General features: G+C 47.6%; 1 protein-coding gene across 1 annotated transcript in view; it reads right to left on the bottom strand.

Annotated features, from left to right (window-relative positions):
• RAB3GAP2 (RAB3 GTPase activating non-catalytic protein subunit 2) overlaps window positions 1–21,579 on the bottom strand; it is a 49,386-nt gene that overhangs the window by 4,671 nt on the left and 23,136 nt on the right. The window contains exons 13-31 of the mRNA XM_084868852.1: window positions 21,086–21,225; window positions 20,221–20,437; window positions 19,109–19,252; window positions 18,567–18,649; window positions 17,987–18,051; window positions 16,289–16,379; window positions 15,465–15,592; window positions 11,785–11,998; window positions 10,966–11,063; window positions 10,374–10,479; window positions 9,419–9,579; window positions 7,838–8,066; window positions 5,350–5,523; window positions 5,149–5,255; window positions 4,372–4,438; window positions 2,824–2,894; window positions 2,043–2,078; window positions 880–954; window positions 137–355 (exon numbers count right to left, since the gene is read on the bottom strand). Of these exons, the coding sequence (XP_084724978.1) occupies window positions 137–355; window positions 880–954; window positions 2,043–2,078; window positions 2,824–2,894; window positions 4,372–4,438; window positions 5,149–5,255; window positions 5,350–5,523; window positions 7,838–8,066; window positions 9,419–9,579; window positions 10,374–10,479; window positions 10,966–11,063; window positions 11,785–11,998; window positions 15,465–15,592; window positions 16,289–16,379; window positions 17,987–18,051; window positions 18,567–18,649; window positions 19,109–19,252; window positions 20,221–20,437; window positions 21,086–21,225 (2,425 nt within the window). The remainder of the gene's footprint in view (window positions 1–136; window positions 356–879; window positions 955–2,042; window positions 2,079–2,823; window positions 2,895–4,371; window positions 4,439–5,148; window positions 5,256–5,349; window positions 5,524–7,837; window positions 8,067–9,418; window positions 9,580–10,373; window positions 10,480–10,965; window positions 11,064–11,784; window positions 11,999–15,464; window positions 15,593–16,288; window positions 16,380–17,986; window positions 18,052–18,566; window positions 18,650–19,108; window positions 19,253–20,220; window positions 20,438–21,085; window positions 21,226–21,579) is intronic.

Genomic DNA, 21,579 nt, shown 5'->3' with positions numbered 1-21,579 from the left:
CGGCAGCCGCGAGCTCTCGTCCCAGCCACCCCCTCTGTCCCGGGAGTCTGATGGGGGGGGGAGAGGACCCACCGGGATGGTCCCGCTCCCGCCTGCTCCCCCAGCTCCCAGGCGGCTCTGGCCCTGAGGCACTTGCCTTACTGTCGAAAAGCGACAGCGGCTTCACGGCCCGCAGGGAAAACCGCATGACCGCGAACAGGATGGAGCTCAGGACCGAGTGGTGCTCCACCAGCGGGTAGTGGATGGGCTTCTGCTCCAGGGCCAGCTCCACGATGGAGATGGGCCCCTCGACGGCCAGCCACGCGTCCTCCGTCTCCAGGTCGGGCGCCTGCATCTCATCCCGGCCGACGTCTGCCTGCGCGTTTGAGAACAGAGAACCGCGTTCGGAATGGGTGGGGTCAGGGCGTGCACGCATCTCATCTAAAGAGCTCGCCAGTAGCCCTAGCTGGTGCTGCTCAGTGTTGGCCTGGGGACTGAAGGGTCCTGGGTTCGATTCCAGTCAAGGGCACATGCCCCGGTTGTGGGCTCGATCCCCCAGTAGGGGACGTGCAGGAAGCAGCCAATCAATGTTTCTCTCTCATCATTGATGTTTCTATCTCTATCCTTCTCCCTTCCTCTCTGAAATCAATAAAGAAATATTTTTTTTTTTTTAAAAAAAGAGCTCACCAGTAGCAAAGTGCAAACCTCTAGTTCTCCCCATCCCAAAATTATCATTTAAAAAAAAAACCCCAAATCTAATTCTAGTAAGAAATATCACTATTTTTAGGCTTCAGTCAAAACTTTGAATGAAAATATTCCTGTAGTGAATATCTGTAAGTTCAGTGAGTTTCAAAAATAATTAGCAGCTCAGACAGTTTAGAGTGAAAAGACACCTTTTACCTCCAACAAAGTCTGAAGGAGATCCAAGCAGGAGCCGAGGAAAGAGGTCATGGCTGTGTCGCTCATCCCCACGTCCTGGTTTCAACAAGGGGCAGAGTTAGTTCCTGCAGCAAAGCTGCTCCAGGTGCTCTCCACACTGAACAGATGGGGGCACCAGCACCTTTCTGTGCCTTCCTTAGGTCTCACTGGCTTTCAAGGAGATGGCAATCTGTTCGCGGTCATGCGGTTTTCCCTGCGGGCCGTGAAGCCAAAGAAGATGGACACAGTGTATCCGCCACCATGGACGGGCCACCGGTGCCCACTGCCCCAGAGTCACAGGGGACAGCCGTGTGACGGCCACTTCATTATGTCCCACGAGACAGTTCCGAGGAAGCAGCCTGGCCTGGCCTCAGAACGCTTTTTAGGGACTGACCGGAACCCTCTGCACAAAACTCAAACCCTCAAGCCTGAGGATGTAAACACCCGAGGATGCTGTGTGCAACCATCGTTCCTGTTGATGCCCTTAAAGGGCCTGGCCAGGGGGGGGGGGCCCTGCAGTCACAGGTTGTTTATTAAACCAGCAGTCAGCACATCCCTAAGATGTTTAGAGAGAGAGAGAGTATGTGACATCAACTACAGTCACAGGGACGCTCGAGCGCCTACCAGGATTCTTCAGCCGTGGTGATTTCTGGGGACCGAGGGTCTGTAATAGTTGAGTTGGTCCCAATATTTCTTTTATGTGCAATAATATTTCAAAGTCTGAGTAAAAGCCAGTGCCCGTGGGCAGGCGTGTTATCAAACTCTCTGGACAAGTTATTACATACAGGTAGATCAAACCGCTACTCCCAGATCTACTGCAAGTTGAAGTTCGATGTTTTGGGATCAAGTTCTCACTTTGAACAACAGCAAAAACACGAAGCAGCAGCAACAGCTTGTTACCCTCCCGTCCACAGGGCAGAGCTGCAGGTGTCTCATGAAAGGTTGGCTGGCCCACGCTACCTGAGCATCTGCACAGACAAGTCAGGACCAGCAAGAGCTGGTCCCCTCAGCTCTACCTTCCAATTTCCTATCTCCCGACACGCCACGAGCAGGTGCAAGGCAGAGCTCACCCCTTGGTGAGAGGGGGGTTCCAGTTCAAGTGCAGGATTAGCAACCGCACATCCAGCCCAGGGCGATGCACTTACCCTCCGGCAGAGCCTCTCCTTGGGTGCCTTTCCGACCTGAGACAAAGGACAGGAAGGCTGAATTATTTAGTGACTTAAACAAAAAGGCGTCAGACACACACACACACACACACACACACACACACACAGGGCATCACTCTGGTGCAGGAAGTAAAAAGTAACCACCTTCTAAAAATACAGACACACCTACAAATAAAGGTGGCAACCATAACGCAATGCAATTAACTGTGTGGTGGGATTCTGTAAAAGTACATTGCGAAAAAAATATCACGCTGGGCTCACAAATAATCCTCTTCAAAAATACAGACTGGTGAACTACTAAAGGAAGACTCAAAACATCTGGTTCTTACTTTGCGTAATTAAATAACTAGGTTTCCTTGAGACTCAGAACCAAACTCCAGGCCACGGATAAGGAGCAGTTAGAATTCCATTAGCTGGTGAAGACACAGGGACTAAATGGTTGGAAAGGAGGGACGATCTAACACAGACAGAAGCCCCACGTCTAGCTCGGAGAGCCAGCTGACTCCATGATGCCGTGGATAAGAAGACTGCTGCTCACTGCACTGCCCAGGTGGTGAGTGGCAGGTAGCGTTACGTGACAGGACCACTCGCAGGAGGCAGTGATGCTGGAAGAAGGGACTCTAGGACAAAGGACTCCGCCTCATTAGCTCCTGCTGAGATGGCAGCAATGGCAGCCTTTGAACAGGCAAGCTCAGCCCACCCAACTCCAATGTGTCTCCCCCCGTTGCCAGACCAGTGAACAGGAAGTCAGGAGGGTTACCTTATCCAACAAGTACGTGGCGGCAGAAAACCTCTTCACCAGGAACGTGTTCCACATCATCAGGGCGATGCCTGCGGCAAGCGGAGGAAATGCAGTGAGTGCAGGCTCGGGGTTTCGCTCCCATCACAGCGACGAACTCGGCTTCCTGAACCTTCTACCACCACATGGGCCGTGTGCTGAGATATCAGCTCTTATGCCTCAGGCAATCCGTGTCAAATTAATAAGAACCTTCACTTAATAAACATCAGAACGGGGCCTACACCGGCTTGGCTCAGTGGATAGAGCGTCGGCCTGTGGACTGAAGGGTCCCGGGTTCGATTCAGGTTAAGGGCACATGCCTTGGTTGCGGGCACATAACCAGGGTTGGGGTGTGCGGGAGGCAGCTGGTTGATGTTTCTCTCATCTCTCTCATCGATGTTTCTAGCTCTCTGTCCCTCTCTCTTCCTCTCTGTAAAAAAATCAATAAAATATATATTTTTTAAAAATCAGAACGGGGCTGCAGAAGAGGATAGCCACGTGGCCAGTGACTATAAGAAAAGACTCACGTCTTTAATGATAAGACAAAGATGAGCTAAAAGGACAGCGATATCACAGAACCGAAAGAAAGGCTGACTTAGACATGACAATACCGGGTGTGGCAAGGACGAACGTGGAGACAGCTGGAATGAGTGCTCAGACCCTGCGGGAGGGATGTTAAATGGGTAAAAGCACTTGGACAACTGGCAGCTCTGAACTAAAACTAAATAACAGCACGTCTGCCCTACGACCCAGCAATTCCATTGCAGGAATGAGCGCAGCTTCATTCACACAGCCAAACACTGGGAACAAACCACATGGCCATCAACTGACTGTTCTCTCATACATATAGTCATCCAGTAAAGTGAAGGGTAAAAAAAAACACTAAAAACCAAAATACAGACACTGTAATTAAAAAAAAACACACCGGGGCTTTATACTTGCATATTTAAGAAACTCTGGCCTTTAAATGAAAATTTCTGAAACAGTTGTCAGTTTTATCAGTGAGGGCACACGGCTCTGGGGACCATAGTCCCAGATGAGTTACTTTGAATCTTATTTTGTTTCTTGAAAGAGGGTGTGATCTCAAACGGTGAATAATGAACTAATGGTCTAGCTCTCCTGAGGCCTTTGGGATTTCTGCAGTTTGACTTCACCCACCTACAGGGAGGTGGTCTGGGAGGAGAAAGAGGCAGCTTTGTAGACTTGATCACAGGGACCAACAGTGATACTTCCTCCGACCAGCCCCAAACCTCGTCTCGAACCTTCGGTGACCCCACTAGCCAAGGCTCAGCTCCTCAACTCTTCTGGGAACTCACCTAAGTGGAACCAGCAGCCTGTTTGCAATTTCTCTACAGCTGCCGGCCCCTCCCTTTTCCGGACGGTATTTCTCTAAGAAAGCCAGCACTTTGTAATCAAACAATCCACGCTAAGGTTTCAGGGGGTAAGACGATCAATGAGAAACATAAAGGGGATGTGAATGTAAAGACTCTTGTCCTTGCGTCAGTGATGTTTTTACACCTGTTTACTCACCGTTCTGAACATGTGCATTAAGGATGTGCTTCAGGTGTTCTATTGACCTCACAAGAAAACGTGCTTCCTTACATGAAGGGAGAAAAAAAAAGAGAAATAAGGGATATAACTGAATAAGTGTTTCAAATACAAACGGGGTGTTTCTATCTCTTTCTCCATCTCCCTTCCTCTCTGAAATCAATAAAAACACTAATACACACACACACACACACACACACACACACACACATTTACTTATCACATCTCACAGGGAACAGGCAAATCACACTGGTCTTAGGTACAGAGGACCCGAGGCTAAATCCCAAGTTAGCAGTGTGTGCTCGGCAAAGAACGCAACTTCTGTGGACTAAGTCTAGCGTGAGGATGACAATGCCTGCACGGTTTGAGGATGTTACGCCCAGACTTTGTGATCCTCAAGGACCACCAGGGAGCCGAGTCCGATGCAATAAACAAAAGAGCCTTTTCCATGCTAGCATGGGCTCTGTCCCACTCACGCCGGCAGCATGGCGGAAGAGAGAGCAAATTTCGCCCCGTCCAGGGGTTTTACTCCGATCGATCGGTGGTGATGTCACTGCCTCGGCTAACCCTGATTGGTTGGGTGAGGACTAGGGTTCAATTACAGAATGAAGGATAACTCCGCCCTGCCCTCTCAAGGACAATGTCAACTCCCAGTACAGAGACATCCGAGGGGAGAAGCCGTGTTCCTATAAGTTGATTACACAACCTGAGGGCAGGGTGAGCGCAGAAAGACAACCCCCAAGAGAGGCCGCGTCTCACCTCCGGGTCCTTGTTCCACTGCACCACGTACTCCCAGCAGCAGTGTGCATGCAGCACGTCCAGCTCCAGGCTGCACGGGAACTGCTCGCGGGCCGCACGCAGCAGGTCTGCAAGGCAGAGGCAGGGGCTGTGACTGCCGCCCCCACGGATACCGAGGGGGCCTCTGCTCCAGACGCTGACGACCCCAGGTTTGCGTGTTACCTGGTATGGCTCCCAAGTCCACGTCCGCCTCCGACATCTCACATAAACCTCGGCTGATGCCCTCCTTGGGTTCGTCTGGGTTTTCGGCATCTCTTTCTTCGTTGGCCAGTGTTAATACCTCAGGGCGCAAGTCCTGTTTAAATACCCACTTGGCCACACTGTCTGCGATGCCACCTGCCACGTGGAGACAAGAGAGAAGATGAAAAGGTGCAGAAGCGTACCATTGGGCAGGACCCGCATTGCCAACCACGAGTCTAAGTGCCAATGCTCAGTTTTCAGCCTGAAAGTGACCCCAACCCAGGAGAGTCTCAGCAGTTACTACCTACACTCGACCTGGGACGGTAAGGCATTTGCTAGCTAAGGGCATTTCTAGACTCACCTAGAATATTTTAGGCAAATATAAGTGCATATGCATACACGTCTGGGTACTGCATACCTTTTACATGCACAATTCAAATATACTTTATCCAATGGAGACGAAGAGATGAATACATCTTTGAAAAACACTTCCATTTAAATGTAAGTGAAAGCACGGATTAGCACGATACTGGTGCTAGGCTTCTTAGGGCAATATATCACTTTTAAGAGTCAACTAACTTGCCTATATGGAATAATTAGGGGCAAAATGTAGCTACAGTAATCAACAATATGACGCTATATGCCATGTTGCAATCAGTTTAGTCCACATGTGTCAAACACAAGGCCCATGGGCCAAATACAGCCCGCCAGGCCTTGCAATGTGGCCCGCACCGCGCTGTCATCACTGCACTCCGCTGTCAGTTTATGACATTGTCAGTTTATGACTGTTCAGTAAACCATTCGGCCCGCGATTTAGGCTGGATTTTAGATTTTGGCCCCTTCTCTGATTGAGTTCGACAACTAAACTTTAGTCCAAAAGCTTATAAATGCAAACTGAAAGGCATTCGCAATGAAGAGTCCTGTTTTTTACGCAAAATGAATTACACCTGTCATTTACTACTGAAATGTCTTCTCTGCCTTTCCTCCTATTTTGACTCAAATGTACACCTTCCCACAAAAAGAAAGCCTCACAGTAAAATTACAATCGTCAGGGAAATGGGAGAGCAGGGAGCTGGGCGATGTCACTTCCTGTTTGGCTTCCCGATCACTTGCAAATTGTCCTTCCGGAATCAAGGCCCTGGATGCTGCTGCTTCGGTTAATATTAAAATGGTGTTCCCACACCTGCCCCGGGTGGCAGCGTGCAGTGCTGTGAATTTATAATTAAAAACTTCACAGGTCTTATAAGGAATGAGAAAATAAGGTAACTAAATAAAAACCTATAAATAACACGCGTATTTATAAACCCAGACATAGTCATCCCAGCATGACGGAGCTGCTGGGAAGAAAAGGGGCCGGTCAAGGTTATCCAAGATGTAAATGCTTATGGTCCTGAGGTGGAAGCCCGGGACTGACTGACTCTGGGAGGCAGGACCCCGTGTGTCGGAAAAGAGGTGCACGGTTCAGTGGAAATCAGCAGGAAGAAGGGAAGACCTGCAGTCCTGGTCTCATGAGAGCTTCTGGGAGGAGGTGGCACGTGAGCTGAGTAAGATGTACAACTCAGGGTCCAGGAGAGAAGAATGAGAAAGGGGGAGGCAGGGAGAGAAGTTCTTGGTCTCAGTCTTAGTCCCTGAATGCGTGAACACTTGGGCAGCCCCAAAGACCTGAGCTTATGGCTTAGATACCTCAACAGCTATGGCATTAGACATTAAAATGCAGAAGTTGTAAAGAATGTTATAATTAATTTTAAAGTGAAAAAAATAACCCCACAGCAGGTTAATGTTTTATGAAAAGGACTATAATTCTCAAAGCCCAACAGGATTTCCAGGGAAGAGAGGTGCTAGCTACACTTGGCAAATCTCTCTCCCGTCTGGCTCCATCTGGCTCGGTCGAGTCTCTGTTGAGCTCTCCTCCCGCCCACTGGGCTCTGCTGTGCTGGGTGAACTGCTGGGGGAAGGAAAGGATGCACCCAGCCACGGAGCTGGAAAAGGGGGGACACCCTGGAGGCCCTTTAAGAACGGCTGCTTAGCCGAAACCGGTTTGGCTCAGTGGACTGAGCGTCGGCTTGGGGACTGAAGGGTCCCGGGTTCGATTCCGGTCAAGGGCATGTACCTTGGTTGTGGGCATATCCCCAGTAGAGGGTGTGCAAGAGGCAACTGATCGATGATTCTCTCTCATCGATGTTTCTAACTCTCTACCTCTCTCCCTTCCTCTCTGTAAAAAAAATCAATAAAATATATATTTTTTTTAAAAAGAACGACTTCTTATTTTGCAAGGCTGGGGGATGTAGGCGGGGGGTCCCTGAGCAGGGAACTGACAGGATCAGACTCTGAGAAGAAGTGTGTGGTGGGCTATTGATTTTAAATCTGAGCACATTGCTCTTTCTGCATTCTTTCAGTCACTGCCACAACAAACTCTTCCACCACCACCACCACAGAGCGGCACACACACACATGCTCCCACACCCCTTACCTCTCCCTCCTTCCAGGAGCTTCCGGACGGAGAGCCGGGGCAGAGGCTCCGGGGGCAGCGAGGGCGCCCGGGTGGGGCGCGTGTCCGCTCTGCTGTGCAGCAGGGTCTGCAGGATGAGGCAGTCCTGCAGCTGCTTCAGCAGCAGCTTCCAGTACTCGGTGTCCAGAGACAGGGCCTCCCAGGAGTCCGTGAGGGCCTCGGCGTCCGCGCCCAGCTCTGTCTGGGAAAACTGACAGACAGGGCCCGGTGACGGCCTGGCGGGGATTCCGCATCACCGCGAACGTGAAGGAGCTTTGAACCCGCGGGCGGATGGACAGCCGGGTACATCGCACAGAGGTTATCCCTCAGCTGGATGCAACATGAGGGTCAGGAGTGGGTGGGTGGGAGACTCGGGGCGAGAAGGATGGAGTGTGGCCCCCTCGCCCTTGGGCTGTCAGGGCCGCGCTGGAGAGGGCCCGGCTTTCCTATCGGTACCAGGATCTGACCTCTCCTTGGAATGCACTCACCAACACAGAAAACGTGTCCCAAATGTCTCCCTCATTATTGCAAACCTCTCAAGCTGGTGATATTAACAGATGCTATGAACTGCCGAGACTGAGGGTTTAGTGCAGGGGTCTTCAAACTACGGCCCGCGGGCCACATGCGGCCCGCAGAGGAGTCTGATCCTGCCCGCCAGGTTTTTTGGGCAGTGAGCGCAGCCGAGGTGTTACAGTAGGAATTAGTAGTTCATATAGTCCGGCCCTCCAGCTCTCTGAGGGACCGTGATCTGGCCCCCACTTTAAAAAGTTTGAGGACCCCTGGTTTAGTGACTCTACAGACCTAGTTAAGCGTCTCCTCCAGGTTAATGTGGCTTCTCTCCAAAAGAAATAATCTGAGCTACTGTGGATATTAGTTCCCCCTCACCCTCCCCTCTCACCTCCCCCCCCCCCCCCCCCCCCCCGTTTTGAAAGCATCTCAAAGACGTGAGGAGAAAACACCAGGAAAGGGTCAGCAGGGACCTCCTGAGTCGTTGGGTGCTGTGTGCCCTCCACACCCTGTGCTCATACAAGGGAGGTCGAACACAACCGCTGCATTTGCAGGAGCTGGAGGAGCACACAGGTCGTCTCACCCTGGCCTCTTTCACGTGGGAGACTGAGGCCACAGGACTCATTTTTAAGGGACTCGCCCCGATCACTAGCCACTGGCAGAGCCAGAGTAAGCTTAGCACGTGCCCCCTCGGGCCACGTGTGCTATGCTCACGTGTGGGTGCCGTCTGAATGAACAGACTGTAGGGGTGTCGAACTCAATCAGAGAAGGGGCCAAAATCTAAAATCCAGCCTAAATCGCGGGCCGAATGGTTTTGAACAGTCATAAACTGACAATGTCATAAACTGACAGCGGAGTGCAGTGATGACAGCGCGGTGCGGGCCACATTGCAAGGCCTGGCGGGCTGGATTTGGCCCGCGGGCCTTGTGTTTGACACATGTGGACTAGGGGCAGGAGAGCACCCCTCACCCCCTCCTGACCCTAAGGATGCGGGCACACATCTCAGACCCCCGATGCCGCACCACACGGGGACGTGCGGGCGGTCCCTCCACTTACCCTCTTCTCGGTCGCGCTGTCCGAGATCTGCGCGGCGACCGAGTGGCCCACGTGGGCGGAGAGCAGGGCGGCCCCGTTGTTCTCGGACTGGATGCAGGCCGTGCGCATCTGCTGCCACCACGGGGACACCGACTGGGAGTCCCAAGTGTCGTCGAGGGCCACTGCCAAGGTCAGAGAGGAAGCTCAGTCTCCCAGTCCTTCCAGGTCAAACACAGTGCTAGAACTCAACCCTCCTGCAGCCAGCCTGCCCGTTAGCTGCATCGACTGGAAAACGGGCCTACAGTCCAGCTGAGTCAGAACACGCTATTCCACTCCCTTTTGCTGTGTTGGTCCCCTTGCTTCTGGACCAACTTTATTTTTTGTTTTTTTATTTTTATTTTATTTTTTTAAAATACATTTTATTGAATTTTTTACAGAGAGGGAGAGAGAGGGATAAAGAGCTAGAAACATCGATGAGAGAGAAACATCTATCAGCTGCCACTGGGGGATGTGCTCGCAACCAAGACACAGGCTCCTGAGCGGAATCGAACCTGGGACCCTTCAGTCCGCAGGCCGATGCTCTATCCACTGAGCCACACCGGTTTCGGCTCTGGACCAACTTTAAATCCCTGCTTGGGATAGTTCGTCACTGCGCAATCTACCCTCCACTGTGTAATAGGACCGATCGTTGTACTCAGCAGAACAAACGTTAAGAAAAACAATACCCTCCAGCAGAGACCATGAGATTGACCTCTGAGCTAAGCGATCCTGCTGTTCAGAAGACATTGTTTTTGGGAACAGCACAAAATGCGACTGTCACAAAGCCACATCCTGGGTCTGAGGCTTAGGGAGCAAGACGTGGCAGCTGCCACCTCCTGGCAGGACAAACGCTCTCCCTGCGGCTTCGCCAGCGCCCCGAGCACTGAACTCGGCTTCTGAGAGCAGAGGCCGCTCGGCCCAGGCCCCAGCACGTCACCTTTCATCCGGCTCAGGAGGGACAGCGTGGTGTGCAGACAGCGGACGGACTGCGGCCTCTCCAGGATGTCCTTCTCCTTGGAGAGCCACACACTCAGGAGCAGGGACTGAAAGAGACGGAGATCCTCTTCAGTCCAGACATTTCTCTTACGCTCTCACACTTGCACGGGTGATCCAGTGTTTCCGGGAAAGGAGTGGGGGCTGGGACATCACGTGACGAGGACAGAACGAGGCACCCTGTCTGCCCAAGGGATCCCTAGTCCTCTGTGGAGAGAGATCTACCTCCCGCCTCTCCACCTCTTCCCGGGGCTAGGCGCTCGCTGCCTTCCAGCGGGAGTGTCTGTGGAGGTGCCTGTCACAGTTAGTCCTCAGCTAATGTCATCACCAGGGCCTGCCACTTTAAGCAGAAGGATGTGTAACAAAACCCCAACTCTACTGTAGACTCTCACACACATACGAGGTAAGTTCCCTTGGTACCACCAGTGGTTGGCAACTGCCGCTTTACACAATGGTAAAAAAAAAAAAAAGAAAAAAAGATGGACAGATCTGATGATGTGAGCAGAGAGAACAGCATCAGCATCAGGGACGCTCACCAGCAGCAGCTGCGGGCTGAGTCCTGCCGCCTCCAGGGTGCGGCACATGTCCTCCGTGGAGCTCTCTCCGTGCAGACACTTCCAGAAGAAGAAGCTGCCTAGTGGGCGGAACCAAGACACATTAACCAGTGACTGCTTCCCATTTGGACAAGCTTTCTAAATAGCACCCTAACCTAATCCTTACCCTTACCCTTACTCTTACCCATACCCTTACCCTAACCCTAACCCTGACCCTGACCCTAACCCTAACCCTTACCCTAATCCTGACCCTAACCCTGACGCTAACCCTAACCCTGACCCTGACCCTAATCCTAACCCTTACCCTAATCCTGACCCTGACCCTAACCCTAACCCTAACCCTGACCATAACCCTGACCATAACCCTGACCCTGACCCTAACCCTAACCCTGACCCTGACCATAACCCTGACCCTAACCCTAACCCTACCCCTGACCCTAACCCTAACCCTGACCCTGACCATGACCCTGACCCTAACCCTGAGCCCCCAGAGAGCAACATGAGAGCGGGAAACTGCTGGTTCACTCTGCTTGGCTTCGGAAAGCAGAAAGCACACCCTTACACGTCTCACACCGTCTCTTAAGTATACTCAGTAATGCAGCACAGCTCTATGACACAGCGCCTACATACCCAGGGCGTCTTACTTAACTGACAAAGTATTCGGTTATTTCAAAATGAACCGAGTCTCTGAGATGCTACAAGCTCGTCCGGGCTTCCTTCGAGAGCGGGCGGCATTCCAACAGGGGTCTGTGATTCCCCCCACCTCGGGCCAGTGCCTCTCCCTGAGGAGAGTCCACCCACCTAGAGCCACGTGCTCCTCCTCACTCATCTTCTTGACGCTGATCACATCTTTCTCACACTCCAAATATTCCAGGAACGTTTTCACAGGCAGCACCCCGTCCTGGTCCTCAGAGAAGCGGACAGCAGCCCTGCTGTTCTCCTGCTTGTACTTCTCCAGCAACGCCTGCAGCTTCCCGAGCTCCTTTTCGTCCAGCCTCAGCAGGACAGCCAAGTCCTTCAAGACAGGGAACAATTCTGAATACACCACGCTGCTCTCTCCGAGTCTGCTGTGGGCGTCACCCCCGTCCCCTGCAGTGAAATGCATCACCACTAGCCAAAGATGGATTTTTAATTAATGTGACTGCTTCGATGGACTCTGCTTAGCACCTTCCTCTCAAATGACTCTGCGTGAAACTTGACCCACATTCATGAGGAGGTTATCTGAATAAAGTAAACTAAAAGTACCATTTTTTTAGAGCATTCTCCTGAGATTATAGTTGTCCAAAGTTTTCAGATTAAAAAAATATATATTTTTATTAATTTGTTTTTTTTAATAGAGAGAAAGGGAGAGGAATAGAGCTAGAAACATCGATGAGAGAGAAACATCGATCAGCTGCCTCCTGCATATTCCCCATTGGGGATGTGCCCTCAACCAAGGCAAATGCTCCTTGACTGGAATTGAACCTGGGACCCTTCAGTACCCAGGCCGACACTCTATCCACTCTGCCAAACCAGTTAGGGCTAACATGTTCAGATTTTAATGAATGTGTTACTGTATAATCAAAAAAAAAAAAAAATTTAACAGGGTGTCAACTGCCACTCTTGTGATTCTGAGGAAACTAAGGGACTATTAAATAAGAAACTGACTCCTCATATTCAGCAGCATAAGTTAAGTGTATTACATATAAATTTTCCATGTGGCTCTCGGGGATACAGAGATCGGAAGTCCCTGATACAGCCTGCCTTTCGAACCACTCTTCCAGACCAATGTGCAGGAGCATCTCCTGATCCGACCGTTTTCTAAATTAGGGAAAAGCACACACACACGTGCGCGCACACACACACACACACACTTTACAGAACATACTTTCTTTTTTTTTTTAATATATTTTTATTGATTTCTTACAGAGAGGAAGGGAGAGGGATAGAGAGTTAGAAACATCAATGAGAGAGAGTCATTGATCAGCTGCCTCTTGCACCACCCCTACTGGGGATGTGCCCGCAACCAAGGAACATGCCCTTGACCGGAATCGAACCTGGGACCTTTCAGTCCGCAGGCAGACGCTCTATCCACTGAGCCAAACAGGTCTCGGCACAGAACATACTTTCGCCATAGCAAGCACAACTTGCTCCCCCCATGTGACATGAGTAAGACTGCATCCTTAAACCAGAGCAGCTTTATCTATTTATTGACTAAGCCTGTTGTTTCTACAAACAAGCAGTAAACCACCAAGTGCTACCGAATGCATGCCAGCAGTCCATGCTATACTGAGTTTATAGACGAGCTTATGGCCCGTGTCCCAGAGACAGCAACATGAATTAATTCAGCCCAGAACTTCTGTCCTATATGCTCAAAATTAGCCAGTCAGCCTAGAGGCTGGTGTATGTTGTGTAAAGGATGGAAACAAGTCTACCGCGAATAAGGTTTTCATTCCTAAGAAGTGCTTTAAAAATAGAAAAAGAACAATGTGACAACTGCTTTTTAAACATTTGTAATTGTTTCATCTTTGCATAGTATCAGGTGGCAATGCATTCTGAGAGCTTAGCGGAGCCATCTATAAAACTTGCTTTGGCCGGAACCAGTTTGGCTCAGTGGATAGAGTGTCGGCCTGTGGATTGAAGGGTCCTGGGTTCGATTCCGGTCAGGGGCATGTATGTTGGCTGCGGGCACATCCCCAGTGGGGTTGTGCAGGAGTCAGCTGGTCGATGATTCTCTCTCATCGATGTTTCTACAATAGCTTTCTATCCCTCTCCCTTCCTCTCTGTAAAAAATCAATAAAATATATTAAAAAAAAAAAAACTTGCTTTGGGAGGGCCTGAGACAGTTAGCTGAGATCTCATGAAAACATGAGCCACTGGAGAATCTGAAATGCCTAGGCAGTCCTGTGGACATAACTCAATCTACCTGAACTTTCCTGTTGCTTGAAACAGTTTTTCGTGATTGATGACGTAGGCAGCAAAACGAAAGATCCTGAAAAATGGCTTTGTCATGTGCAATGGTAGCTACAGAATACTATGCATATATTACTGCTCAAATGCTTTGTAAAATCCATCTATAATCCCAAAGATAAAAAAAGATGCTAGAATGTGGAGGTTGTTTCCATTACAGAGAGAAAATCTTCTCTCATTTTTATGTTTAAGAAATTGTTATTCACGCCCTAACCAGCTTGGCTCAGTGGGTAGAGCGTCAGCCTGCCGTCTCAAGGGTCCCAGGTTCAATTCCAGCCAAGGGCACATGCCTGGGTTGCGGGCTCGATTCCCACTGAGCTCAATCCCCAGAAGGGGACGTGCAGGAGGCAGCCAATCAATGATTCTCTCTCACCATTGATATTTCTATCTCTCTCTCCCTCTCCCTTCCTCTCTGAAATCAATAAAAAATATATATTTAAAAAAAGAAGTTGTTATTCGTGTACGCATGTTTAAAATACATTTCAGATGCACCAGATAGTTTTCTTAAAGGAACTACCAGTGACATGACATCAGTAAAACCAGAGAGCTGGCCATGGCCACACAGAAACTGGAGGGGGAGAGGGGACACAATTCTTTCTAGTCCCCATTGAAGAGACTTCACTTCTCTGTATGGAACCTAAGGGTTTTATACACATGCCTCGGAAATGAATTATACTGCACTGCAATAAGTAAAGATTACCAGGTGGTGTCACTTTGGTTTTATGGAATAAAAGCATAGAACATTTACTATAATTATCGCAAACACTTGGATATACAATAGAATCTTTTTAAACACACATTTCTTTATGTGTACACAGCAGATGAGCTGCGGGAGTTTGCTGACAACACAGAAAATGTGGTCTCTGTTTGGCAGAATCATTTTGCTACTTCAGTAAAATGACACTATTTTTTTTTTTTTTTTGTCCAGAAGTTGTATTATAAGTAGTAATCTTAAAAAATGAGCTCAGCCCTGGCCGGATGCTCTGTTGGTTAGAGCATTGTTCCGTACACCAAAAAATGAGTTCAGACCCTGGCTGGTTTGCTCAGTGGCTAGCGTATTGGCCCATGGACTGAAAGATCTCAGCTTTCATTCCCAGTCAAGGACACATACCTGGGTTGCAGGCTCCATTTCCAGCCCCTGGTAGGGGCAAGTATAGGAGGCAACCAATCGATGTCTGTCACATCGATATTTCTCTCTCTCTCTCCCTCTTTTTCTGCCTTTCTACTCTTTCTAGAAAGCAAAGGAAAAAATATCCTCAAGTGAGGATTTAAAAAAAAAAAATTATTCAGAAAAATTAGAAGCTTCTAGGGTAGTGTCAATGAATTAACAATAAAATTTAATTTTCTGGCATAAATAACACAACTTCAGCAGCAAGACACAGAGAACCAGCAGGGAGAGGGTCTTGTGAAGAAAATACACCTGTATGCTTTATAAAAATTTTTCCATTTTTTTTCACTCCTTTACTACCAATTTGAAAAACTGAAAATGATCGCGGAGACGATTTGGTATAGTGGAAATGGGGGGTACTCACGTTATCAGAGAAGGACGTGTCTGAAGGAGAACCCAGGGCGTTTAACTGGCTGACGGACTCGTAAAGATGGAGCAGCTTCAGCTTACTGGCACAGAACTGGAGCAGCGCTTCGTCAACAGACTCCGCCTCTGAAAGGCAGCGTGCATTAAAGAGATGTTTCACAGATTCGTAAGGGGCCTTTCTTCATTAAGTCTCTTATTAGTACAAAACCCCCTGCTCTCGTTTATTAAATACTGGGAAGATTGTGCTATAGAAGATTAATAAGGCCAAAAAAATAACTTTTCTATCAAGGCCAAAATATTTAAATGTTTAAACGAAATAAGGTCCTCTAAGAGTAAAAAGAAAAAAAGGAAGGAGAAATATCTTGGTCTAATAGATAAATGATCTGGAAACAGCTTTGAAAATGCCCTCGCTCAGCCCATGACTCATCAGCTGCCTATCTGTCTTACACACTGAAGATAACACCCATTAAAGCTGCTATTGTGGTGGTCACAGATATTACGATTCAACCAGAAACTGTGGATTGTGTGCCAGATGGATCCTCCAGAAAGGTTGGCAAAGAGACCAAAAGTAGAATTCCTATCCATTAGGGTTTTTTTTCCCCAAGATTAAGAAAGCTCAGATGGAGAGCAACTCATTCAAAGAACAGGGAATAAAAAAGTCCCCAAGTGCTAAAGGTATGAAATGTTTCCTTTGATCTTATCTATTTTATTCCCACCTTAAAGTAATAGAAAAGCATCATAAGCCGTGGGGAGCTTTCTATTTCTACGACCAGTTATAGAATGAAGTGAGACCATAACCACCAACCAGTAAAATCCGATTACCTTGACTTTTCAAAGTGTCCAGGAGAGTTTGGGTGACATTTCTAAGGCAGGAAAATGGTAGACGTTCATTTGCCAAAATGCTTTCCAAAGCCTAGAAGAAAGATAGCAATCCAAGTCATCGGAAGGCAGTTATTTGTTTATATTTGATGTTGATTTCATTACACCACATTTCAAAGGGAAGCTCATATTTAAGCTGCATATATATATATATATATATATATATATATATATATATATATATATATATATATATATATATATACCTGTGAGTGAAGGGTGCATTGTAAGTAATATGTAATCAATTTCTCATCATGCTGAACATGATAAGACAAAAAGTTCAGATGAAAATGAAATAACCAAAAGTGACTGGTGTTTAACAGAATAGCCAGGACCAATTGGAAAGAGAGTTAAGCTACTCACTATAAGATGAGTTTGAATAAGTCTATATTATGTATAATAAATATCAATGAAAAGTAAAGGCTGTTGTCAGTAACAAAAGCTGACAACTTAATTACTGCATATGGGCGAGGCTGACTGAATCTAGACCAATCTAGATATATAGGGTGTCCCCAAAAACATATACACACTTTGAATGATTATAAAGTTGGTGTTTACTTACATACAGTTCATTTTCAAAACTTAAAAGAACCTACGGAAATGAATAATTTTTTTTGTCAATGCGTTTTCACATGAAAACGCATTCTAGTCCAGCCTCTGCTGATAATGTGAAGCAATGGGATGTCAAACATCAAGAATCATCTTATTGGGTATTTGTGGGCCCTCAATTCGTCGGCTGTTGCTGGTTTTGTACCATAAACTTTATCTTTTACCTATCCCCTTTAAAAAGTCTAGCGGATAAATTTTCTTTGTTCAAAGCTTAGTCTGGCTTCACCCATGATTTCAAATCAGTCAAAGCTGAAAAGGAGTGAAAACTAAGTGAGATATCAGCTGTTAAAGTGTGTATACATGTTTTTTGGGGTAATATATATAGACACACACACACATACACTCCCCCCATCTCACTGCACCTGCCCCTTTCTTCCCCCTGGTAGAAATTTAAGAGCCTCTACTACCAGTTTCCAAATCTCTCTTCATGCCTAAAGAGGCAGCCATCAGAATCCCCAATGGGTTGGACACAGCAGTTACAGCTCATACCATCATTTCATATTAGCACAGTAAACTGGATTGTTGTTGATGGGGTGAGTGTAGAAGGTTAGGCTGAGAAGGTGGCGTGAGACAAACACCAGCTGTGTGTGTTGGGGGAGAAACGGGCTTAGCAGGTGGCTCAAGAGGCTGGCCTGGCCCATGATGACACAGCTGCCAGGAGGCCATAAAGGAAGTGACCACAAGTGGCAAATACCCCGGGGAGATCTGCATCTGCTCTGTCCACTCTGACACCAGCCGGCAGCTGGCTTGCTTTCTTCTCTGCTATTCAGTCTTCCCAAGTCAAAACTAGTTTCTTTCCTCCCACACTTGCCTGTGTGGTAGGATTATTGACTTTTTTTTTCAAAAAAGAAAGGAAAAAAGGGATAGCAGGAACTGCCATGTGGGGAATATTAAAAAAAAAGGATGAGCATGAATAAGAACACAAGAGGAAGCCTGGCCTTTTGTGCTTGGAGGGGAACGAAAGAAATAAAGATTTTTCTCCAGAGGGAACTGGAATAGCTATTCAGCAGGAAACTTCACATATACACTCACCTGCTTTTTGGTTGCAGGGTACTTTATATCGAGAATTAATTCCTTTATTTCTGTTTCAACCGAATCTAGAAAGAGAAAATTAGGCAAAGTAAAATTCCCTCTTTTATTGCGGGCACATTTTATTCCGAAAGAAAAAAGGCATTCTGTGTGAACTGCCCGTCTGCTTAGGGGTTCCTGGGTCTCTGGGTTCCTGTCACAGATGTGAGCACACTCTGAGAGGGCGACCCACCAGAAAGCACAGTGAGCAGCGCCTCCCCTCCCTCTGAAGAGGAGCCGTCACAGCTCATGAACGCGATCCAGTGTGTGACTGCTCCATGTAGAGCAGGGGTGGGGAATCATTGTCCTGCCAAGGGCCACATGGGTATTTATAACATCATTCGTGGGCCACACAAAATTATCAACTTAAAAATTAGCCAAACATTTAATGAACTCGCCTCTAATGCATTGACAGGGCCAGACCAGAGGATTTTGCAGGCCTTATACGACCTATGGGCCGCACGTGCCCCACCCGACTTGGAGAATAATATTAATTGAAGGAATAACGGAGTATGCTTTAGTATTTTTACTACAAAGCACCCACCAAGACTGGGCGATTTTGCTTTCAGCAAGGTCGCTAATTTCTTCATTAAGTGCATGTCCTTGGCCCGTTCGCTCTTCTTGTCGCTGAAACAGTGAACACAATGCGTTCTTACAAAGGTGACCTTGCTTCCTTCTAATTCTGACCCTCCCACTGCGCCCTGCCCTTTACGCTCTTCCTACTTAGCACACCGCGGACCAGTCGTTTCATTGCTAGCTCTACCCAGTGGCCAGGTAAGTCTCTATTGAACAAGTACAAAAAAAACGTTTTACATACATGTTCGAGGCATGCTTTAAAATTAAATACCCACTGCATTTTGAAGTTGTTTATTGCATCTTCTTACAAGCTAATCTCTTTTTAAAGTGTGATGCTTTGTAAAATGCCGTGTGATATGAAGCGAGAATTCTCATGGTCTGTCCGCAATGTGTTAAGTTTAAAGATATGGGTCTCATAAGAAAAAAAAAAAAACACACGGGAAAACAATAACTGCCAAACAGCTAGCAGATGTGGGAGGGATGAGTGAGGGACCCCCCGAGCGGCCTCACCTCAGCGCCAGGTGGAAAGGAACGGTCACCGATTTCACGCCCGCAGACACGGGATCCACGAGGCAGATCTGGTAGGTCTGTGGCTGCCAGCTCTGACTGGTGACATTATTTAAGCCCATTATTTTATAGCCAGGATACAGGAGCCTGTAGATACAAAGAAAGCACACGCCAAGATGGTGACCACGTCAGAGAAAGGAATGCCACGAGGGGCTTCTAGTACAGCCTGGGACCCCAACATTATCCGCAATTCAGAATCACCGATGATAATACAAATAATACAAATGGATACCAAAACGGAAGTGAAGTGGGACTCGATTGGCGGAGTTTCTGCCTGTTAAAAATGTGCTAGCACCGGCCAGTGTGGCTTGATTGTTGGTTTGATTCCAGGTCAGGGCACAGGCCAGAGGTGCAGGCTCCATCCCCAGTAGGGAGAGTGCAGGAGGCAGCCAATAGATGCTTCACAACGATATCTCAATCTCTCTATCCCTCCATCTTCCTCTCTCTCTAAAAATCAATACATACATATGCTAGAAAATGTGCTAGAAAAGGAAATGAGCCAAAACCGGTTTGGCTCAGTGGTAGAGCCTCAGCCTTCGGACTGGAAGGTCCCAGGTTCAATTCCAGTCAAGGGCATGTACCTTGGTTGCGGGCGCATCCCCAGTGGGGGGTGTGCAAGAGGCAGCTGATGGATGATTCTCTCTCATCGATGTTTCTGACTCTCTGTCCCTCTCTCTTCCTCTCTGTAAAAAATCAATAAAATATATTTAAAAAAAAAAAAAAAAAAGAAAGAAAAGAAAGAAAGAAAGAAAAGGAAATGAGCACCGGCCCATGTTGCAACGGCAAACAAAGCAGCCGCCACATCTGACGTGTGACAGCATCTTTCCTCCGGAGCCTGCACAGCGTACGGAAGGGACGGGACCGGAGGCAGCACCGAAGCTAACTCCTTCAGCCGCACATCACGCCTTTTCGAGAAGATTCCTTTGCTATCACACACTTGCAGGAAAAAAACCGCGATAAAGAACATGTCGGGTCTCAAACAATTTCAAACGGATGCGCAGACCGAATGAGAGCTCTTCCTCGGCTGAGGACACAGGAGGAGGCGCAGGGCTCACCTGCAGTGCTTCCCCACGTTGAAGGCGCCCACTCTGGGTCCCTGCTGCGTGCTCCACACCTCCAGAATGCCCCTCCTCGGCGCGTAGATCACCAGGAACTGAGCCACTCGGCTGGGGCCTTGGGGGCTCCCGAAGGGGGAGGAGTCCCCCTTTTCTGGGACTCTTTCGTGGAGGTCCTCCACCACCTGGACCCAGCCAATCTGCGCGTCCCGATACCCTGGGGACAGGAGAGAGGGATGCTAACGGGTAAATTAAGGTAAGTTTACCAGTAGCTTTGCATTATGGGATTTTTGGGGAGGTGGGGGAGGAATTTAAGAAAAGCTATAAAACTTGGTTATTTCTAATTATGAAATAGCTTAAACAGAAACTATTAATAATTATAAAAAATATAGAATCAACCATGAGGTCATATTAAATCTTATATTTTGCTCAGTTTGCTTCAGATCGCTCTTGTTTCTTTAAGAAGAAAACGGGTGTCATTGAAGCCTCGTGAGCTTCCTATCTGATTCCCTCTTTTTCCTCCCTTTCAAACACTCTGACTCAAACATGGCCTCATGAAGTGGAATAAATGTAGCAGGGGCAAAAAAAAACTGAGTTCAGGAATTGACAATGACAGTGAGGATTGAGAAGTACATGAAAAAAAATAGGTAGAACAGGCTTATGAGTTCATCAAACTTAAAGACAGGTCAATTGGATTTCTGGAACAAATTCCGATCTGAGTTCATGTTTTTTTTTAAAAAAGCATAAAGGATTAAACATTGTTATCAACCAGAAGCTAAAGAATGATAACGTTGCTCAACTATTGGGATAAAAAAACAAATTAAGCTCTTTTTCCTGTTGTGTTTTTTTTTTTGTAAGAAAGTACCTTTCCACATGCGTATTGCAATTCCTCTGGCTACATCCAATAAGATAACTCTGCCAAAATCATCTGTTACTGCTGCCAGCGTGTTGCAGGGAGACAGACAGATGCTCTCACCGTGGCGTCTAGAATCTGGAAGCCCAAATCTGATATTTAAAAGAAAACAAAAAGCTCAAATCACATTCCAATCTAGAAATATATACCACGATAATGAAATATGTAAAGGACATAGGCTGAATCTATTTTTACATAAAGAAATACGAACCTTGCACGGACTAATAATTACCCACATATGACAGTTCGCACTGTAAGAACTTTCCTCCATTATAAAATAAAAACATCTATTTCTTATTTTATAGGTTTTCTATATAAATACCCACAACCTTGTTTTTCAGAGAGCATCAGGTACATCAGAACGATCTCTCCTGGATTAAGAGACATGTCACAGAAAACAATACCCTCACAACCAGCTCACTTTTAGAAAACTTGGCTCCGACACA

This window comes from Pipistrellus hanaki (genome assembly GCF_964339955.1).
Source record: "Pipistrellus hanaki genome assembly, chromosome: 20".
Classification (NCBI taxonomy): Eukaryota; Metazoa; Chordata; class Mammalia; order Chiroptera; family Vespertilionidae; genus Pipistrellus; species Pipistrellus hanaki.
Note: the sequence above shows the minus strand (reverse complement) of the source record. Positions and strands in the feature narration are given on the sequence as shown.